This window comes from Tiliqua scincoides, chromosome 4 (assembly GCF_035046505.1).
Source record: "Tiliqua scincoides isolate rTilSci1 chromosome 4, rTilSci1.hap2, whole genome shotgun sequence".
Taxonomy (NCBI): Eukaryota; Metazoa; Chordata; class Lepidosauria; order Squamata; family Scincidae; genus Tiliqua; species Tiliqua scincoides.
Genome location: NC_089824.1, coordinates 930,158 through 946,482, shown reverse-complemented (window position 1 = coordinate 946,482; position 16,325 = coordinate 930,158). Strand labels below are relative to the sequence as shown.

The window sequence follows — 16,325 nt, the reverse complement described above, 5'->3', positions numbered from 1 at the left end:
GTTCACTGTGGGACATAATGCCACATACTTTTACAGGTTGAGGGTGAGAAGACGCTTGTTAACACTCAGCCCTCACTGCAAGCAGGTCAGAGCAGGGCCAGGATCAGCAGGACACAGAGGGGAGCAGGTGCCCAGAGAAGCACCCCTGCCCGCCCGCCTCCACTCACCATATTGCTGTTGTCCTGCAGAGGCAGCTTCAGGGCCGCGAGGATGAAGGGCTTCTTCATCTCCATGTGGGAGGCTGCAAGAGAACAGCGACAGGCGCTGCCTTCAAGGGGTCAGGCTCGTGCGCAAAAATGCCGACTGCAGCATGCAACGGCCTGGTGCTGCTCACTGAAGAAACGTCACCCCCTGCACGAGGACCCCCTCCCCAGCTCGACCAGCCTCCGCAAGACACTAGGGGCTCCTCCCCTGCAGCTTGCCCGGGCTCAGCACTCCCTACCCACAGGTGTGCCTACAGCCTCCTCCCTGCAGCTTCACCCAAGCCCCGTCCTCGATTCTTCTGCTGCACCGTGGAGCTCTTTCTAGCAGAGGGGGAGGGGGAAAGAGGTGCACTTTTTAGTGTTTAAAACCTCCCTTGGGCAGCCCAGAGATATTTTTACAGAGCAAAGGCCTGCATTATCCACCCCGTCATTTGTCCTTTCAGCCTCCCTGGAGTGGGAGTAGAACCTGCAAGTGGGGCAACAAACAGCTCAAGGTACCACATGATCTTGGACAACCCCACTACCCAGCGTAGCTGCAATGGGGCAACAAGCAAGCCAGACTGAGGAGCAGGCAGTGGGGGACCAGAGGACAGCCTGGCGGAAGGACCACCAGGAGTCACACCAAAGCGTCCCTTCCAGCTCTAGTTGGCACACTCTAAGAGTTGGCACACTCCTGGCATGGCCAGGACTAGGACCACAGCAGCCTCGTCCTCAGGGGCTCCAAGGCTCTGCTCAAAGACTGAGTCAAGGCAGCAGAGGAGGTCCCAAAGCAGACAAGCAAACTTCCGTGCTGGGTGGCAACCACCAACACAGGGACTGGCCTGGGGCAGCCATGCTCTCCACTTGGGAATTTTCTTGCTTCCCTGCTCTTCAGTCGGTCATCAGCTTCACTGGGTAGCACAGAACCATATAAACAGAGCTGAAAGGGCCTAAAAGGTCATCTAGTCCAACCCCCTGCCTGTAGCAGGAAATCCTCCCACAGCATCTCCAGCAGGTGCCTGCTGAGCCTCTGACAGAAGATCCTCAGGGAGGGAGAGCGCCCCCCCCCCCGGACAAGCTGTTCCACTGCCAAACTGCCCCAACCATCAGGAATTTTTTCCTGATGTCCAGTTGGAATCTCTTCTCCTGCAGTTTGTACCTGCCAGTTCTTATGCATTTGTCATGATGCTGCTACCGTTTCTTGCTTGTTGTCTGTTGCCTTGGGGGCCTCAGAGGCAGAAAGGAAGAGGTGTTTGGCTCAGTGAAGGGAAGAGCCCTGCCCCGCCACACCCCGCCCACTTACAGGCACTGTTGATGATCTGCCGCAGGATGGTCAGGATCCCCACCCGCGTCCTCTCATTGCCCGATTCCAGCTTTGGCAGCAGAAATCCAAGTACATGGTCAGGGAACGCCGAGGCTGTGAGAAAGCAAAACAAGTCAGCCATGACTGCAGCGTGCAGAGGGGGGTCCAGCCCACCCACAGGCCTCCGGAGCTTTTCGAGATGGAGGGGACTTTCCACCTGCCCCAATCCAAGGTCTGGAGCTGCACCACGGGCTGGGGGGGGAAGGGACAGGAAGGGGGTGGCAGGGATCCTTCTAAGTCACAGAGATGTGCTGGACGGGGTGGTGCGCAGCCTCCGAAAAGCCCAGACACAGGCGCATTCCAGAAGTCTATTAAATGGTGAGGGGGAGAGCGGAGCCTGCCACACCCAATGGCCAGGGCAGCACAGCAGAGGCTCAGCACTCCCCACGGGGCATGAACACCAGTGACAAGCTGACGAGGGCAGCCATGGGGGGGGAGCAGCCTGCTTCCACAATGACAACAACTGGAGGGAGAGCCAGACTCCTCACAGGTGCTTCCTAGTAGACAGGCTGCCAGGCACCCCACGACAACGAGAAACAGCAAAGGGGCTGCAAAGGCTGCACAGCCACAAGCAATTCCTGCCACCAAGTCCGCTGCTGCTGAACCGACACCAGCATCGGCTGCAGCACTGCAGAGAGGCTCCCTCTGGACCCAGCTGGAGCAGAGGCCACATTCACCACTCAGGAAAGGAGCGAGGGTCGCCCCAAAGGCCACCCACTCTGGCCCACCTCTCGCCCCTTCTGGTGCCAGGCATCAAATGCCTCTAGCCAGAGACAGCGTTTCTGCAGCCAGTGGTACAGTCCCCTCCGCGCAGCCTTTGGCATCCTGACCACAACAGGCTCCATATGCAACGCCGCCACCGGTCCTGGCACAAGGGGAGTTCTGCTCCCCTCACCTCCGGACGCTTCTCTGAGCCTTGCAGAGGCAGCGCATCTGCACTGAGGCTCAGAATGCCCGGATTGCGTGAGACACGCGAATTCAGGCTTCCTCGGGAAACCTGAAGTCGTGTCTCACGCAATTTGGGCATTCTGAGCCTCTGTTGGGCTCAGAAAAGCCACCAGAGGTGAGGGAAGCACAGCTGCAGAGGCTTCGTACAGCATCGCCTCGCTTGAAGAAGGGGTGCCAGTCCGCATTCCTGTCACTAAGCACGACTGTACTACCACCAATTCTCCTTCACACTCAGCACATACGTAGCGCTTCTAAGTGTGAAAGCACTTCATGTGTACCACCTTGATGCTGCCCAACCACTACCCAGGAAGGTGAAGAGACTGAGGGGGGCTTTCCCAAGACCACCTAGTGAGAATTGCAGCAGAGGCATGAGTTGAATGGCTAAACCCAAATTCCAGCTCAGTCTCTCAGACACGACACTACAACACCTCTCCTCCCAAAGTGGCCTGGCCAGGAATCTGTTGCTTCTGCCTGCTGAGGGAGCACTTTGGCCCTGTCACGTGCCTTGGCCACACTCCTTTCTGACCACAGCCCCGGTGCACTTCCCAGTCCCTGAATGTCTTGCTGCCCATCAAGGGGCATCAGGGCCGCCAGAACAGTGCTCCCTGGGGCATTTGGTGGGCCGCTGTGAGATACAGGGAGCTGGACTAGATGGGCCTCTGGCCTGATCCAGCGGGGCTGTTCTTATGTTCTTAAACTACAATTCCCAGGAGGCCTTGCAGGTATCTTGTTATCAGGTGTGCTCCCTGGGGCATTTGGTGGGCTGCTGTGAGATACAGGAAGCTGGACTAGATGGGCCTCTGGCCTGATCCAGCGGGGCTGTTCTTATGTTCTTAAACTACAATTCCCAGGAGGCCTTGCAGGTCTCTTGTTATCAGGTGTGCTCCCTGGGGCATTTGGTGGGCTGCTGTGAGATACAGGAAGCTGGACTAGATGGGCCTATGGCCTGAGCCAGTGGGGCTGTTCTTATATTTAACAGCACACATGGGGTCCTGGACACAGACAGCTGGCCTTGCATTCTAGAAGAGGGTTCCTTCTTGCTAACACCACAGCACAGCCATTCTGTGGAGACTGGGACCCAGGGGTCCCTTCTGGGAGAAGAGTCAGAGGACCCACCATACCCCCTGGAGTGCACCTAGACTGAACCGCACCCCTCCCTGGGCCCTTACCAAGCACAGTGAAGCACCGAAGAACCTCGTTGTGATTCTTCAACTGGATGGACATGGCTGCATCCAGTGGGGGGGCACAGATCTGCTCAAGAAGACATTGACGATGACAACCAGTTAGACATGGGCTGGTCAGGCGGCCAGAAAAACAGACTTACTCCCAAGGCAGCTGCCCTGCCCATCCCTCCCCAGCAAGGCAGCTCTTGCACCTTCTGCAGGACTTCAGGTCTGCAAGTCTGCTCAGCTTGGGGAGACTCACAGAGCTCTGGCTGTGGGCACACTCCCTCCCTGGCACCCCTGAAAGGCAGCACAAACTCTACAAGGCAGGAAGGCTTCAGAGCCACCCAAGCAGCGAAAAACTCTGAAGACTTCTCTGGTTCAGAGAGCAGCCCTCACACCTTCCTCTGAAGAACGGCTCCTCAGCACAGACCAAACCTTTATTTCCTCTCCATCGTGAACTGTATTTGAAGTACAAGCTCCCAGCACAGAGTTTTGGGAAAGCCTTGAAACACATTCCATGTTGAAGGTTAACTAGCTGGGGGGAGGGAGTAATGAACCGAGAATGGGAATTCTCCATGGAGCTGGGGGGAGAATCTTTCAGAAGAGCAGGAGGCCAGCTAACGGTCAAAGCCCAACAGAAGAGCTGCCAGCATTTAGAGCTGCCAGCTGCCTGTTCAGAAAAGGCCAGGGAACCCCCTGCCCCAGACCTGGAATTCCATCCTTCCCCCACCACCAGCATTCTAAGCTGCAGGCAACAGTCCCTGCCCTTCGTACCTGAAGTTGGAGGGCGTGGAGGAGGGCATCCAGCTGCGCATCCAGAGTGCGGCTCCCCGTGTCAACAGACGCTTCCAGGATCTGGCACAGACTCTGTTCAGGGGACACATTGCGACTGATGTGAGCAGCTGCCTCTTGGGAGAGACGGTTCTGGGACAGAGACTGCTCAACTTCCAAGCTTCCGAAGCTCTGGCATCGTCCAGAGAAGAGGCACATTCACACACACCCCCTTTCAGACAAAGCCTCCTACAGCAATGTGGAAAACTGCTTGGAGAGGCTTTGCCTGGAAGATGACACGAACAGAGCTCAAGCAGCCTGAGACCCAGGGTCACCTTCCCCAGGCAGCACACAAAGGAACAGGAGCTTCTGCATCAGCTCCCACGACTGCCAGAGCACCTTCAAAGCAAGGCCGCACTGCCACAGGTGCACCGGCACCAGGCCCCCGTTCCACACTCACCTTGGAGACATAGTAGGCCTCTGCAGGCTTCCTGTAGAGAGCCAGCAGGCCAGGGATGAGGCGAGGGAGCTGCTCCTCCAACTTCTCGCTGGGCAGCAGATGGCTCATGGGGCCGAGGGCCTCAACCACAGCCAGCCTCAACTGTGGAGAGAAGAAGAGTCACGCTGTGAGACGCCTGACATGAGCCCTCCACAGCCCCTCTGACGACCTCTCAGTGCAAATTAATCAAGGGCTCCACGCACAGCCTCTCAGCCCAACACCGTGCAGTGAGTTGGCAACAGCCGCCCTCCTGAGATCATGCCCCCAAGTCTGGCTGGGTTGGCGCCTCTGCCAGACAGCCCCAGTGCAGCCACTCTTGGCCCAGAGCCAGGAGACACCTCCATGCTGTGGGGGCCTGCTGGAGGCACACTCCCTCCTACAACTCTGGATTTGTCTTCAGAGCCCAGGCCCACCTTGGCTTCCCGGCTCGGCAGCCAGCTGGTGAAGAGCACTTCGTAAGCGCTGAAGATCTCGCTGGAAAAGGCATCGCGCCTCACAGTTGGGTCTGGGGCCTGGTCCAGGTTTGCCATGTACTCCTGGATGCTTTCGCTGAAGGACTGCAAAGCTGTGCAACAGACGGAATGACACGTCACTCCACCCCAGGCCCCCACAAGCTGGTCACCGCAATAGTGCCTTTGCAAACCCTGGCCTTCATTGCTCCCCTCAAGGACGGGGTAAAGAAGCCCTTCCAGGAACCTCAAGAGCCAGGCTCTCCTTCTGCAGGCCTATCTGCACAGAGCTGGCCCCACACTCCCCGCTTCCAGAATGATGGCTCCATGCAGGTCGATGACAGGGTGGCTGGCAAAACTGATCTCAGCCCTAAGACTGAGACCAGGGACCACCGGCTGCTTTGCAAGAAGGAGTAGCAGCCTGGGGAGTGCTATTCCCCAGTCGCCTTCTGGGGAGCAACTCAAGGCATATCTCTCATTCCAGACCCCCCTTTCCCCCCCAGATCTCCCATGCCAAGCCCCTCCCCTCTGCCACACCGCTGTGGACTCCTGTTTGCCAAGAGTCACTTCCAGGAGGTTGCCCAGCTTCCTCCCCTCAAGACTGGAGCCCTGAGTAACCCTCCTTTTCAGGCACTCAACCTGCGCTTTCAGATCACTGAAACACTTGTGTTCAACATTTCAGGTGCAAGAACAGGCAGTGGCATTACTAAGGGGGAGTCATGCTCAGAAAGGACAACACCAAACCACCTGAGCCTCCACCCCGCAATCTTTGGCCCACCCCAGGTCCAGCTGCCTTGCTCATGTTTTTGCTGCTTGCTGGAGAGAACACAGAATGACTGGTCCTGGGGTGGGCTGAACACCACCACGCAGCAACCACGCCTGCAACTCCCCTTTCCACGGACAGACAAGCCATGGCTCGCATCCAAGCCACTCAACCCCCAGGAGAAAGGGCCTTACCGTAGCAGAAGACAGACTTCATGTTGTCCTGCTTGGCCATTCCCAGCATGGGCAGCATGGTCCCCAGAATGGAGCCCAAGAAAGGGACCATCCCAAAGACTGACAGGGAGAGAAAGAACAGGATCAGCACCCTGGACCAGAACTCACCAGAGCTGTGTTTCCCCTCTGACCAGCAAGTCCAGCTGCACACGAAGACAGTGCTCCATTGTTCACAACCAGGCAGGGGAAATGCTCACACACACACACAAGCAAAGTCACACGTGCAGCCCTAACATATTCCCACCTTAGAAGCAGGCCAGGCATTCTGGACATCACATCACCCCTCCCTCCACCCCTACATTCTGAGGGCAGGTGGCAGAGGAAGCCAAAACATGGACTGGAATCACTCAGGACTGGACTCAACACAACAGCCTTACACCTGCTGCTGGTACCCCTTTTCACACCATCACACCATCAACGCATGCAGCAGAACAGCCACAACCAATCCATCAAGCGCAGAGCAGCCCAGAGTCTCCAGCTGACTGGATGCACAGGATGGCTTGCAGCACAGCAAGGCAGTGCACACCCTTCCTTCAGAACAACAACGCTCAGGAAAAGGCACGCATCCGGAAACACCATGACCCATGCATGCGGCTCTGGCGGTGGATGCCAGCACCCCAGTTGCAGCTGCCTCGCTGCCAGCCCCTTTCATTAGCCAGGCCAGCTTCACAGTGCCCCACTGTAGCAGCCAGAGTTTGGGGTACAGCCCTGCTCAAGCCTATCAGCCAGAGGAGCCCGGCCCACTTCCCACCCCACAGCAGCAGCACTGGCAGGGCACCAGGCAGCCTGCGGCCCCAGAGTCCACTCCCACCTGGCCTGCACACCCTTCTCCTCCAAGCCTGCTCTGTGCAGATCCCAGGACAGCAATTCTGCTTCCAACCTTCCCAATCCAAGAAAAGTTGATAGCACGGGGGGCCATCCAGGTGGTGTTTGTATCTCCCCTCTCCCAAATCTCAGCTCCAGGCCCATCTGCTGCCCCCTCTGCTCCCAGAAGGCAGGCTGCCAAGAGCAGAGCCACGCACCGTTTGTCACAGACAGGTTGGCGAAGGTCTGCACAACGAAGTAGTGAGGCAGGACTCCAGGCTGGAACTTGGTCAGGACCTCCTCCATCACCTTGTTGATGAAACGCCTCCCAACAGCCACCAGGACGCTGCTGGCCGCCTGCTGCCACTCCAAGACCAGATCCTGCGTAGACACAGGAGGGGGCAGCCATGACCACTCAGGGGCCTCCCCCACAGTGCCTGGCTCTTGACGGGTCAAGGGCAGCGCTAGAGTGTGAGGTGAGTACTCAGAAGCAGGACAGGCAAACAGAACCTCCACAGACTGAAAGGTCACTGCCCTGATGACATGCCCTGCTTGTGAAAGTGCCAGGCACCTGGTTGGTCCAGCCCAACAGGGCAATTCTGAAACGATGCCCATACTTTGGGACTCTCTGGTTCCAGGGCACAAAGGCCTGCTATTGCAGCCCATGTTGGCATTTGCACTGGGCCCACACCATGTACTTAGGCACTCTCTAATGGGTTCACAGCAGTCAAGGTCTTGGGGTGGAAGGGAGAAAAGAAGAGCAGAGTGAGACTTTGAAACTCTGGATGTGGACCTTGAGACGCAAGAAAAGATAACACGAGACTGAAGACAAGGACGGCATTCCACAAAAAGCCCCCACGCTGAAGCCTGCCCCCCTGGAGTGGGAAAACATGGCATGCCAGAGCCACAGCGCAAGCCCTGAACCAGGGCAGGGACTCCAGAGTCTGCCTCAGGACCAGCCAGAGACTTACATACTCTCTCCTCCAACAAGACTCCAGAGAAGCTCACAACACACTGTCCTTGCAGGCTCAGGAAGACAACAAGCAAGAAGGTGGCCAAATGCCAGAAAAGGTCACCTGTGCAGCGAGAAGCCCTTGTGTTGCGGATGGGGGCAGCTCCCAGCCATACCTTCGATTTGGTCATTTCACTGGACGCCAAGAGGATGACAATCTTGGCAGTGCTTTTGTCCAGGCGAGAAAGGCTGCTCTTCACCACCGCTTCCATGGCTCTCAGGATAATGACACGGTGTGGGTAAGCCAGCTGAAGAGGGGGCAAAGGAGGAGAAAAGTCTTAAGGCAGCCCACACTTTACACCCACCACAACTGAATCATTCTGGTCCATCCCAACTCGTCGCCTCTTCTAAGGCCCCGATGCAAATCCAGCCCCAACAGGAAGTTGGGCCTAGACCAAGCAAGCAGCTCAACTGAGTGCCAACCCACATGGAACTCGCAAACCTCACACGTCGCTCCAATTGGTTGTTTATTTGTGAAAGAAGCTAAGTCAGCCCCACCTGGTGCTCTCAAACATCCTTTAGCAGCCTTGCTGTGTCAGAATGTATCCCAGCTGCATTTGCAGGCCAAAGGGGCTACAAGTCCCCTCCCCTGAGGTTTTGTCCTTCTGAAGGGCAGTCAATGTCTTGCTCCTGCAGTCACAGGACGGGGGGGGGGGCAACTAACTCTTCAAGGGCTTCCATCATGGGGGATGCTGAGCACCAGAATGTGCTGGCAAACCAGGAAACGCTTCACACCTATTTAGAGTGCCTCAAATCCATTCCGGCTGCTGCAGGATGATGCAGAGCAGGTGACTGCAGCGGCATCAGCCACCCTTTCCCTCCTGAACACTACAGTCTCATGCAGTTCATGGACTCCCTGAAGGTGGTGCTGGCAAAGAGAGCCACTGAGAAGATGAAAAGCCCAGATGCACATTACACGGGCTGACCGATAAGCACCTGCCAAGAACTCTCTGGAGAGTGTCCCAGCAGCCCTTGGTGCAGCAGGGCTGAGATGACAACCAGCGGAGAGACTCCTGTCACTTGCCCAGATCTGCCTTCATGGGCACTGCGGACGGGACAGGATCTGCAAGTTGCGCTGGGGCCATGGGCAGAAGCCACATTCCCATACCGAGTCTAAGACACCAGTCCAGTGCTTGCCTGAAGTACAAGGTCAGCACAACCACACCCTTGTGCTTCTAGTGCTGCCCACTTGCTGCAGCCATGACACAGGAAGCCCAACCCATCAGCCCACATCCTGGACTGCATCCTCAGCCAGCTCAGGATTCCAGTGGAGAGCACCTCTGGACACTTTAGGGACAGGGGAGGATTCTACTTCAAATAACTGTGACAAAGAGCCGGTTCCAAGAGTGGTGACAACCTGCTAACACCTGCCTCACCCAGGGGAGGGCTTTTCAGGACCAAAGGCATCCCCTTCAGAGAGGAAGGGCAACACACGCAGCCCCCTGCCCAGGAGCTATTGGAGAACACATACACTGGAGGCAGCAAAACAGCCAGAGGACTCTGCAGCAACATCCCCTGCAAGGAGTTGCGCACTTTGTATTTCCAACACAGGTGGGTTTTGTGAACCAAAGGCTTAGGGTTCTGCGACTGCTGAGTTCTTAAGAAACATTCCTGAATGAAGCAACATCAATTGGTGGTGAGTGCATTCGAATCTTTAAAAGTTCATGGTAAATGCACACAAACCAATGCAAATAAATAGTAGATACGCGGCAGTGTTCACAATGAGGGGCTCACAGGGCCTCCCAACACTGCCATTTCTTGGTTCTCCCCCCCCACCTGCCAGCCAGTGGGGGTTCAGGACTGCAAAGCCTCCACTAGACTCTGCCAAGGCCTCAGTCTGGGTCACATGCTGAGACAGACCTGCATCACCCACAGCTTGGGACAAAGGGCCTGGCCAGGAGGGGATGACTCACCAGAACCGACGGGAGTTAGGCCTAGGACCACTTCTCCCTCCGTCTCTATCATTGGGGCAGTGCCCCTACCCTGCTGCACCACCCTGGGCCACTCAACCGCCCCACTGTCCCCACAGAGAAGCTGGCTAGTCGTGTCACAAGAAGGCCTGCCCAGAATGATTACTGCTTGCCTCCACCTTCTTGCAGCCCCTGGGCTTCCCTCCTGCATGTGACAGGGTCCCCCAGGCAACCACATCCTCAAGCTGCTCCAAGATGCCCATGTTCAAAGGGCTCCACAAGCTGGAAACCTTTGGGAAGAGCATCCTGGATGTCCTCTTCCTGCCAAAGGACAACAAAGGCAAGGCACTCTACTCTGCCTCACTCCAGGAAGGATTCCTCAGGTGGCAAGGAAGGCGCCAGCTGCTGGCAATCTTGGACAATCACTGTCCTCCAGCACAAGCTGACCAGATGACTCCCAGCACTGCTCCTTCTCCAGTCTCTTGTACTGGCCACAAGCAAGTGGGAGGAGACTGCAGCCTTCCAAAGCCTGAGACAAGGAGTGGGCAGGTTCTGGCAAAGAAGCCCCCCCCCCAGACAGACTAGGTGCCTAGTCAGACCTACGGACATCAGGCGTCCCTGCAAGTGTCCAACCACACAGCCACAACCCATGCAGCCAACTCCAAACTCATGAACTAAGAAGTGGGAAAGGCCTCTCAAGAAGTAAGAGCCAACTTGTTTTGAAGCTGATTGGCAGTAAGTTGGCCGTAAGAGTCAACTTGTTTTGATTAGCCTGCGCTACATTCTCTTGATATGAGCCTTCTAGTGCTCTCTTCCCCATGCGAGTGATAGCTCAATCCAAACATGTGCTACATCCACAGGAAACACCCATTTCCACATGGGCTGTTGCACATTTGAAGAAGGGCAGCAGGCAGACAAGAGGTGCTTCTGCTTTCCCCAACACGCACAACAGGCAGGCACACAGACCGGGACCAGGAGGCACACTCCATCACTAGCATTTTACCTTGTCATGCTGCCGCAGGTACTCCTCGCAAGCATTTAGGACCCCTTCCGGCTCAGCGCCTCCCAAGTAGCAGAGAGCACTAAAGATCTGTTCGTGGACCAGCGGATCCTTATCCGTGGTGGCGTCCATCAGTGTTGTCGCCAGCCCTGCAGGAGAAGAGGGGAGCTGCCAGAGAGTCATGATCGCTTGGCAAGGTTCTCCCCCACCCAGTTCAGGAGCTGCCCAAAGATGGCTGCACCACAAATGTATACAGGGGGCAAGGCAACAGTTGCAGTTTAAGTCTGCATCCCTTCCCCCATGACCCCAGCAAGGAACCAGCCTCCTTCCCTGCTGCCACACACAGGGTCAGCATCTTCCCTGAACATGACCCCAAGGGCTGTTTCCTGATCCATCACCAACAGCTCAGGCCCCATCAGCGTACCTGCGAAGCTGGCATTTTTTGCCCCAATGTTCACCATCCTACACTTGCTGGTAAAGAGCTGCATTTGCCATCTGGCTGCCCAGTCACTTAGTTTGGAGAGATTCTCTTCTCAATCTGCTTGGCTTTTCCCACTGTGAATAGCTTGGAGTCATCCACCAAACTTGGCCACCTGAGCTCCAGCTCTAACTCGAGCTCCATATGAACACCTTTAAGAGATCCTGTCCCAACGCAGACATTTGATGGACCCCCTTCTTACTTCCTTCGACTGTGAGAACTGTTCCGCTCTTCCTCTTCCCCACTTCCTGTCCTTTAAACAGATGCCAAACCATGGAAGGGTCTGTCTTTATTCCCCAGCTGCTAAGCTTACTTAAGAGTCTCCAGCAGGGGACTTAGTCAGACATCAAGAGTCCAAGCTTACAACATCAACCAGATCACCTTTACCCAGATGGGCACTCCCAAATAATTCTAGAAGGTTAGCGAGGCACAACTGACCTTCAGCGAAAGCAGGCCAATGCCCCTACAGCAATGAACATTCTTTTACATCTTTCATAATGTTACTGCTGCCCCAGCCTCTGCCCTCATGTCCGCTGCAGAGGGGACAGATGCAAGACTCAGCCTCTCAGCCATCTTCACTTTCACTCCCTCATCGCCCAACTCTCCAACCCCCTCCCTGGCGGGTTCTCTGCTTTGATGCACTTGAGGAAGTTTATTCGCTGTCCTGTTGTTGGCTGCGCCCTCCACCCTGCCTGCATCACTGGTCACCTGCTGGCACATCTTTGGCCAGAAGGTTCTTTGGCTCTCTGTCCTTGGGGGAAGGATTCCCGTATTCCTGCTCCCTTGCCTTTCCTAGCTTGCCTGATCCCACTTGTAAAGCACACTAGCCTCCTCCTGAACCCAGCAGTTCCTTCTCACCTTGGTGACAAACATCCCAGCCTGCCTTCTGCTACCTCCCTGCACTAAGGAGATGTTAGACCCTGCTGACCTTCTTTTCAGCCTTCTTTCTACCATGGCTCCCTGGAGAGAACCTGCCCCGCCTCCACTTATGCTTCAACCACTTCATCATTCCCGTTTGGCGTCCAGCCACCAATTACTTGAGAAATGCCACAAGCAGCTGGAAAGAGTAGCATTCTTGCTCCTTGGGAAAAACGAGAAACTACAGACATAGGAAAGGGGAGCGAACCAATATCAGCACCAGAGAACTAGCCTAGAAGACGAAAGTACAGGGCAGGACCAACTGCGAACCCAGATGGGCAGGCAAATAACTCATTAAGGCTAGCAGCCTCCCTCCAGCTTGGCAATGGTGGTTGTGAAGTGCACACCAAGCATGCAGGCACTTTCCTCTAGAGAGTTTTGCTGGGCTGGGGGGAGGGGGGAAGAATCAACACAGGTTGCAGTTATTCATTGCTAAAAGGTCAGGGATACCAATAAGCTCCTCGTGACATTAGTACACTTTCCACATACTTGGCAGGGAAAGTCCATTCTACAGGAAGCCCACAATCTCAGCCCTTGCAGTCACTTGGCTACAAGCCACAGGTGCCATCAAAGCCTTGTAGCGGCCAACAGCAAGACTGCTGCGCCCATGTCATCTCAGGCTCTGGTCCTCTGGAGACCAAGCCTCACTCAGTCAAGATTTGGTTCTCTCATGGATGCAGGGTAGTGCAGACTCCGTGAAGGAGGGCTGGGACTGATAACGCTCAGTCTGCAGAGAGGGACTGGACAAGATGACCGGCTTGGGTCCAAGGCCTTCATCCTCCTGGCACTCTGAAAACATAAAGCCACTTGGGACAGACAGAAGGTATTCAAGCCACAAGAGGTTCTCAAGGCAGACGTCTACCAAAAGACAAATGCAGGAGGAGTGGTGCCATTGTCATGAGGGATCGTTTAGGCAGCGGTATCTGCCCAAGGTCTTTTGCCATGAAGACAGATGCAAAGAACTCAATTTCTCTGCAACCTCCAAGCCCCCTTTTATCTACCGTTCCCTTCCCTCATCATCCAGTGGGCCGACCACTTCACTGGCAGGATTCCCGCTTCTAACGTATTTAAAGAAGCTTGTCTTTTACAGCCACTAATGGTGATGCGTTTCTCAGTACAATTCAAGGTGCTTGTTTCTACCTTTAAAACCCTAAGTAACTTGCAATCAGAATAACCTCAAGGACTGGTTGCCCCTTCATGTCAACCAAGGCGGCCTTCTTCCATGCCCCACCATTAGCTTTACTAGAGGCATGAGAGTCTTCTCTCCTGGTGCACTGTGAAACTCTTTGCCCCAGGTTATTATTATAGCCCACCTTTCCAGTAAAAACTGCGCAAGGCGGCTTACAATAAAAACCAAACGTATCATTTTAGAAATTAACAGACACAGGCAATATCAGCAATAGTGTTAATAGGGATAAATAAGACACCCCCACCACTAAAACTCTTGCCAGAAGTAATGGCAAGAGAATAGTTCAGTAATTATAAAGTGGAAGTGAGGCACCCCCTTCCCCCCTCAAAAGCTAGTTGAAATAGAAGTGTTTTTAAGCCTCATCAGAACTGCTTCACAAAGGATGCTTGTACATCCTCTACAAGCATGTTGCAAAGGTGGGGTGCCACAACAGAGAAGGCCCTGTTCCATGCAACCATCCCCTTCACCTCAGATAGTGGTGGAGCTAAGAGCAGGGCCCTGCCAGACCAAAGGGGACAAGCTGGACCATATGGGAGCAACAATCTCTGAAGGTACCCCGGTCCCAAGCCATATAGGGCTTTGCAGCTGAAAAGCAGCATCTTTGCAGGTCTAAATCAGAATCAAAACACAGAGCCCCAACACATTCTGAACCAGCTGCAATTTCTGAACCATCTTCAGGGGCAGTCCCACAAACAGCACGTTACAATAATCCAAATACGATATAACCAGGGCGTGATCACTCCAGCCAGTTTTTATTGGAACTGATATGGAGTCTCCACTTTTGCCACTGTTCTGGTAATTGCTGAGGCAACTGTTTTCCTGTCTTCCTCGGGGGCCTAGAATTTGTTGCTGGCTATAGGCAAGCTGCTCTGCTTTCCTTAGTTAATAGCATTTACTGTCACTTCTACATGTTTCTTGACTCAGACTGGTTGCTATTCGCTGGCTGTTTATCATACCATTTTTAGTATGTTGTCAGCTGCCTTGAGCACCACCATATCGGAGGGGGAAAACAGCCTATCACTATTTTCAGTAAGTTTCAAACTGCTCAGTGCAAGAGTTACTCTGAAGTGTTCAGGGCCAAACCTACACAATCCAAAATCCAGGTGAACCGTTTAAGGAGCCTTCACCCACCAGCTAGCCTGACTACGCTACAGCTCTACTCCCAGGCACACAGGAAGTTGCCTAGTGCCTACAAAGCTTCAAACTCCCAAGTACATCTTCAACAAAAGCACACTAACCTTGAGTGTCAAAACACTGCCATAAACATCCTTTGACACTCTCCACAGGTAAGCTCAGACAAAAAGGGCATGATAAAGTCTCATTCTACTCAAACTGCAAGAAGCATGCAGGCCTGCAGGTATTCCACCAATGAAGCCAATAATAACAACAACAACAACTTTATACCCCGCCCTTCTCCCCAAAGGGACCCAGGGCGGCTAGATTCAAGTCAAGAAGTCAAGAACAGCATATGCAAGAAAGAGGTCAGGATGTGCATCATTATAAGAGACCTAGTCAGGCTCAACTGATGCTGGGCACTGTCACCACTCAGTGGGGATGGGAGGAGAGAAAGCACAGCTGTGGATGCCTGGGCTGGACAGAAAGGTGACAAGTGACCCCAAAGCATTTTAGCAGCAGAGGAATAAAGACTGAAGGTATGAGAAAGAGAGATGACCCTTCTATGCCAGGGGTTCCCAACGGTGCGTCACGGGTCACCAGCTGGCTGGCAGCAACATCTGCAACTGAGTTTCAAACAGTGATAGGAGGCTCAGCACAGTGAACTGAGCTCCAGCATGTGGTTTTCATGCGCTTTGAACAGTCAGGCTGCCCACCGAGTCTCCTACCCACTGTTTGAAGCTCCGTCGTGGGTCTCCAAACCCAGAAATAACAGGTTTGGAGACTGGCGATAATATCACTGCCAGTCACTTCTGGGAGCCGCACACTGTGTTTGTTGTGGACCAAAGAAGATTAGGAAGAGCTGCCCTATGCAGCTCCAAAGCAACAGTCCAGGGCACACTGAAGCCTTCAGTCTGCCCCTGCCATAACCTCCAAAGTTCCTAAAATAAGCTTGGGCAGCCTTCCAAATCCCCCCACAACTATACTCTTCCCAGTCCATTAGACAAAGTCCCTGCACCTCACACCGAAGCCCCCATCGCTTTCACACTGGAGACACAACAGGGTGCACTTACTTTTCACCCGTGACTCATTCATCCTTGTCTTTGGGTTTGCACCTCAATGCTCAGAATTCCGCTGCAGGCTCCAGGAGGCCCGATTTCGGCCCCACACACCTCTCCAAAAGGCCAAGAGTCCCTGTTCGCCCTCTGAGGCTCAAGGAAAGCCCTGGAGTCTACTCCCAGTTCCAGCACAGAGCCTCTCTCCACGCCTCCAGGCCTCCTCCTCTCTCCAAACGGCAGGCAGCAGACGCGGTCCTGGGCGCACTCATTCTCCCTGGCTGAACATCCGCCACCACGCCAGAGCCCGAGCGCGGCGTCCTCTTCCCCACCTGCGGAAGGACAGAAGAGGCGGGTCACGGGCCACCAGCTCAAAGGGGCCGCCACGGAGGCAGAAGCCACACTTGACAGACAGCGCCCTCAGAACCGCCTGGCGCTGGCCTCGAGGTCGCCCAAGGGGACGGTGCGCTGC

General features: G+C 54.9%; 1 protein-coding gene across 5 annotated transcripts in view; it reads right to left on the bottom strand.

The window, feature by feature from the left end:
• Positions 1 to 16,325, bottom strand: part of MROH1 (maestro heat like repeat family member 1) — a 51,610-nt gene that overhangs the window by 34,727 nt on the left and 558 nt on the right. For 4 of the 5 annotated variants that reach the window (XR_010794312.1, XM_066623967.1, XM_066623970.1 and 1 more), the window contains exons 2-12: positions 15,872 to 16,185; positions 11,104 to 11,249; positions 8,307 to 8,438; positions 7,397 to 7,559; positions 6,336 to 6,434; positions 5,343 to 5,494; positions 4,891 to 5,031; positions 4,434 to 4,526; positions 3,663 to 3,744; positions 1,486 to 1,599; positions 168 to 241 (exon numbers count right to left, since the gene is read on the bottom strand). Coding sequence is in view for 4 of the 5 variants with exons in the window: in XM_066623967.1 (XP_066480064.1) it covers positions 168 to 241; positions 1,486 to 1,599; positions 3,663 to 3,744; positions 4,434 to 4,526; positions 4,891 to 5,031; positions 5,343 to 5,494; positions 6,336 to 6,434; positions 7,397 to 7,559; positions 8,307 to 8,438; positions 11,104 to 11,249; positions 15,872 to 15,893 (1,218 nt within the window). In the remaining variant the exon portion in view is untranslated. Of the gene's footprint in view, positions 1 to 167; positions 242 to 1,485; positions 1,600 to 3,662; positions 3,745 to 4,433; positions 4,527 to 4,890; positions 5,032 to 5,342; positions 5,495 to 6,335; positions 6,435 to 7,396; positions 7,560 to 8,306; positions 8,439 to 11,103; positions 11,269 to 15,871; positions 16,186 to 16,325 lie in introns of all 5 variants that reach the window. The other variant, XM_066623969.1, reaches the window with a different exon arrangement.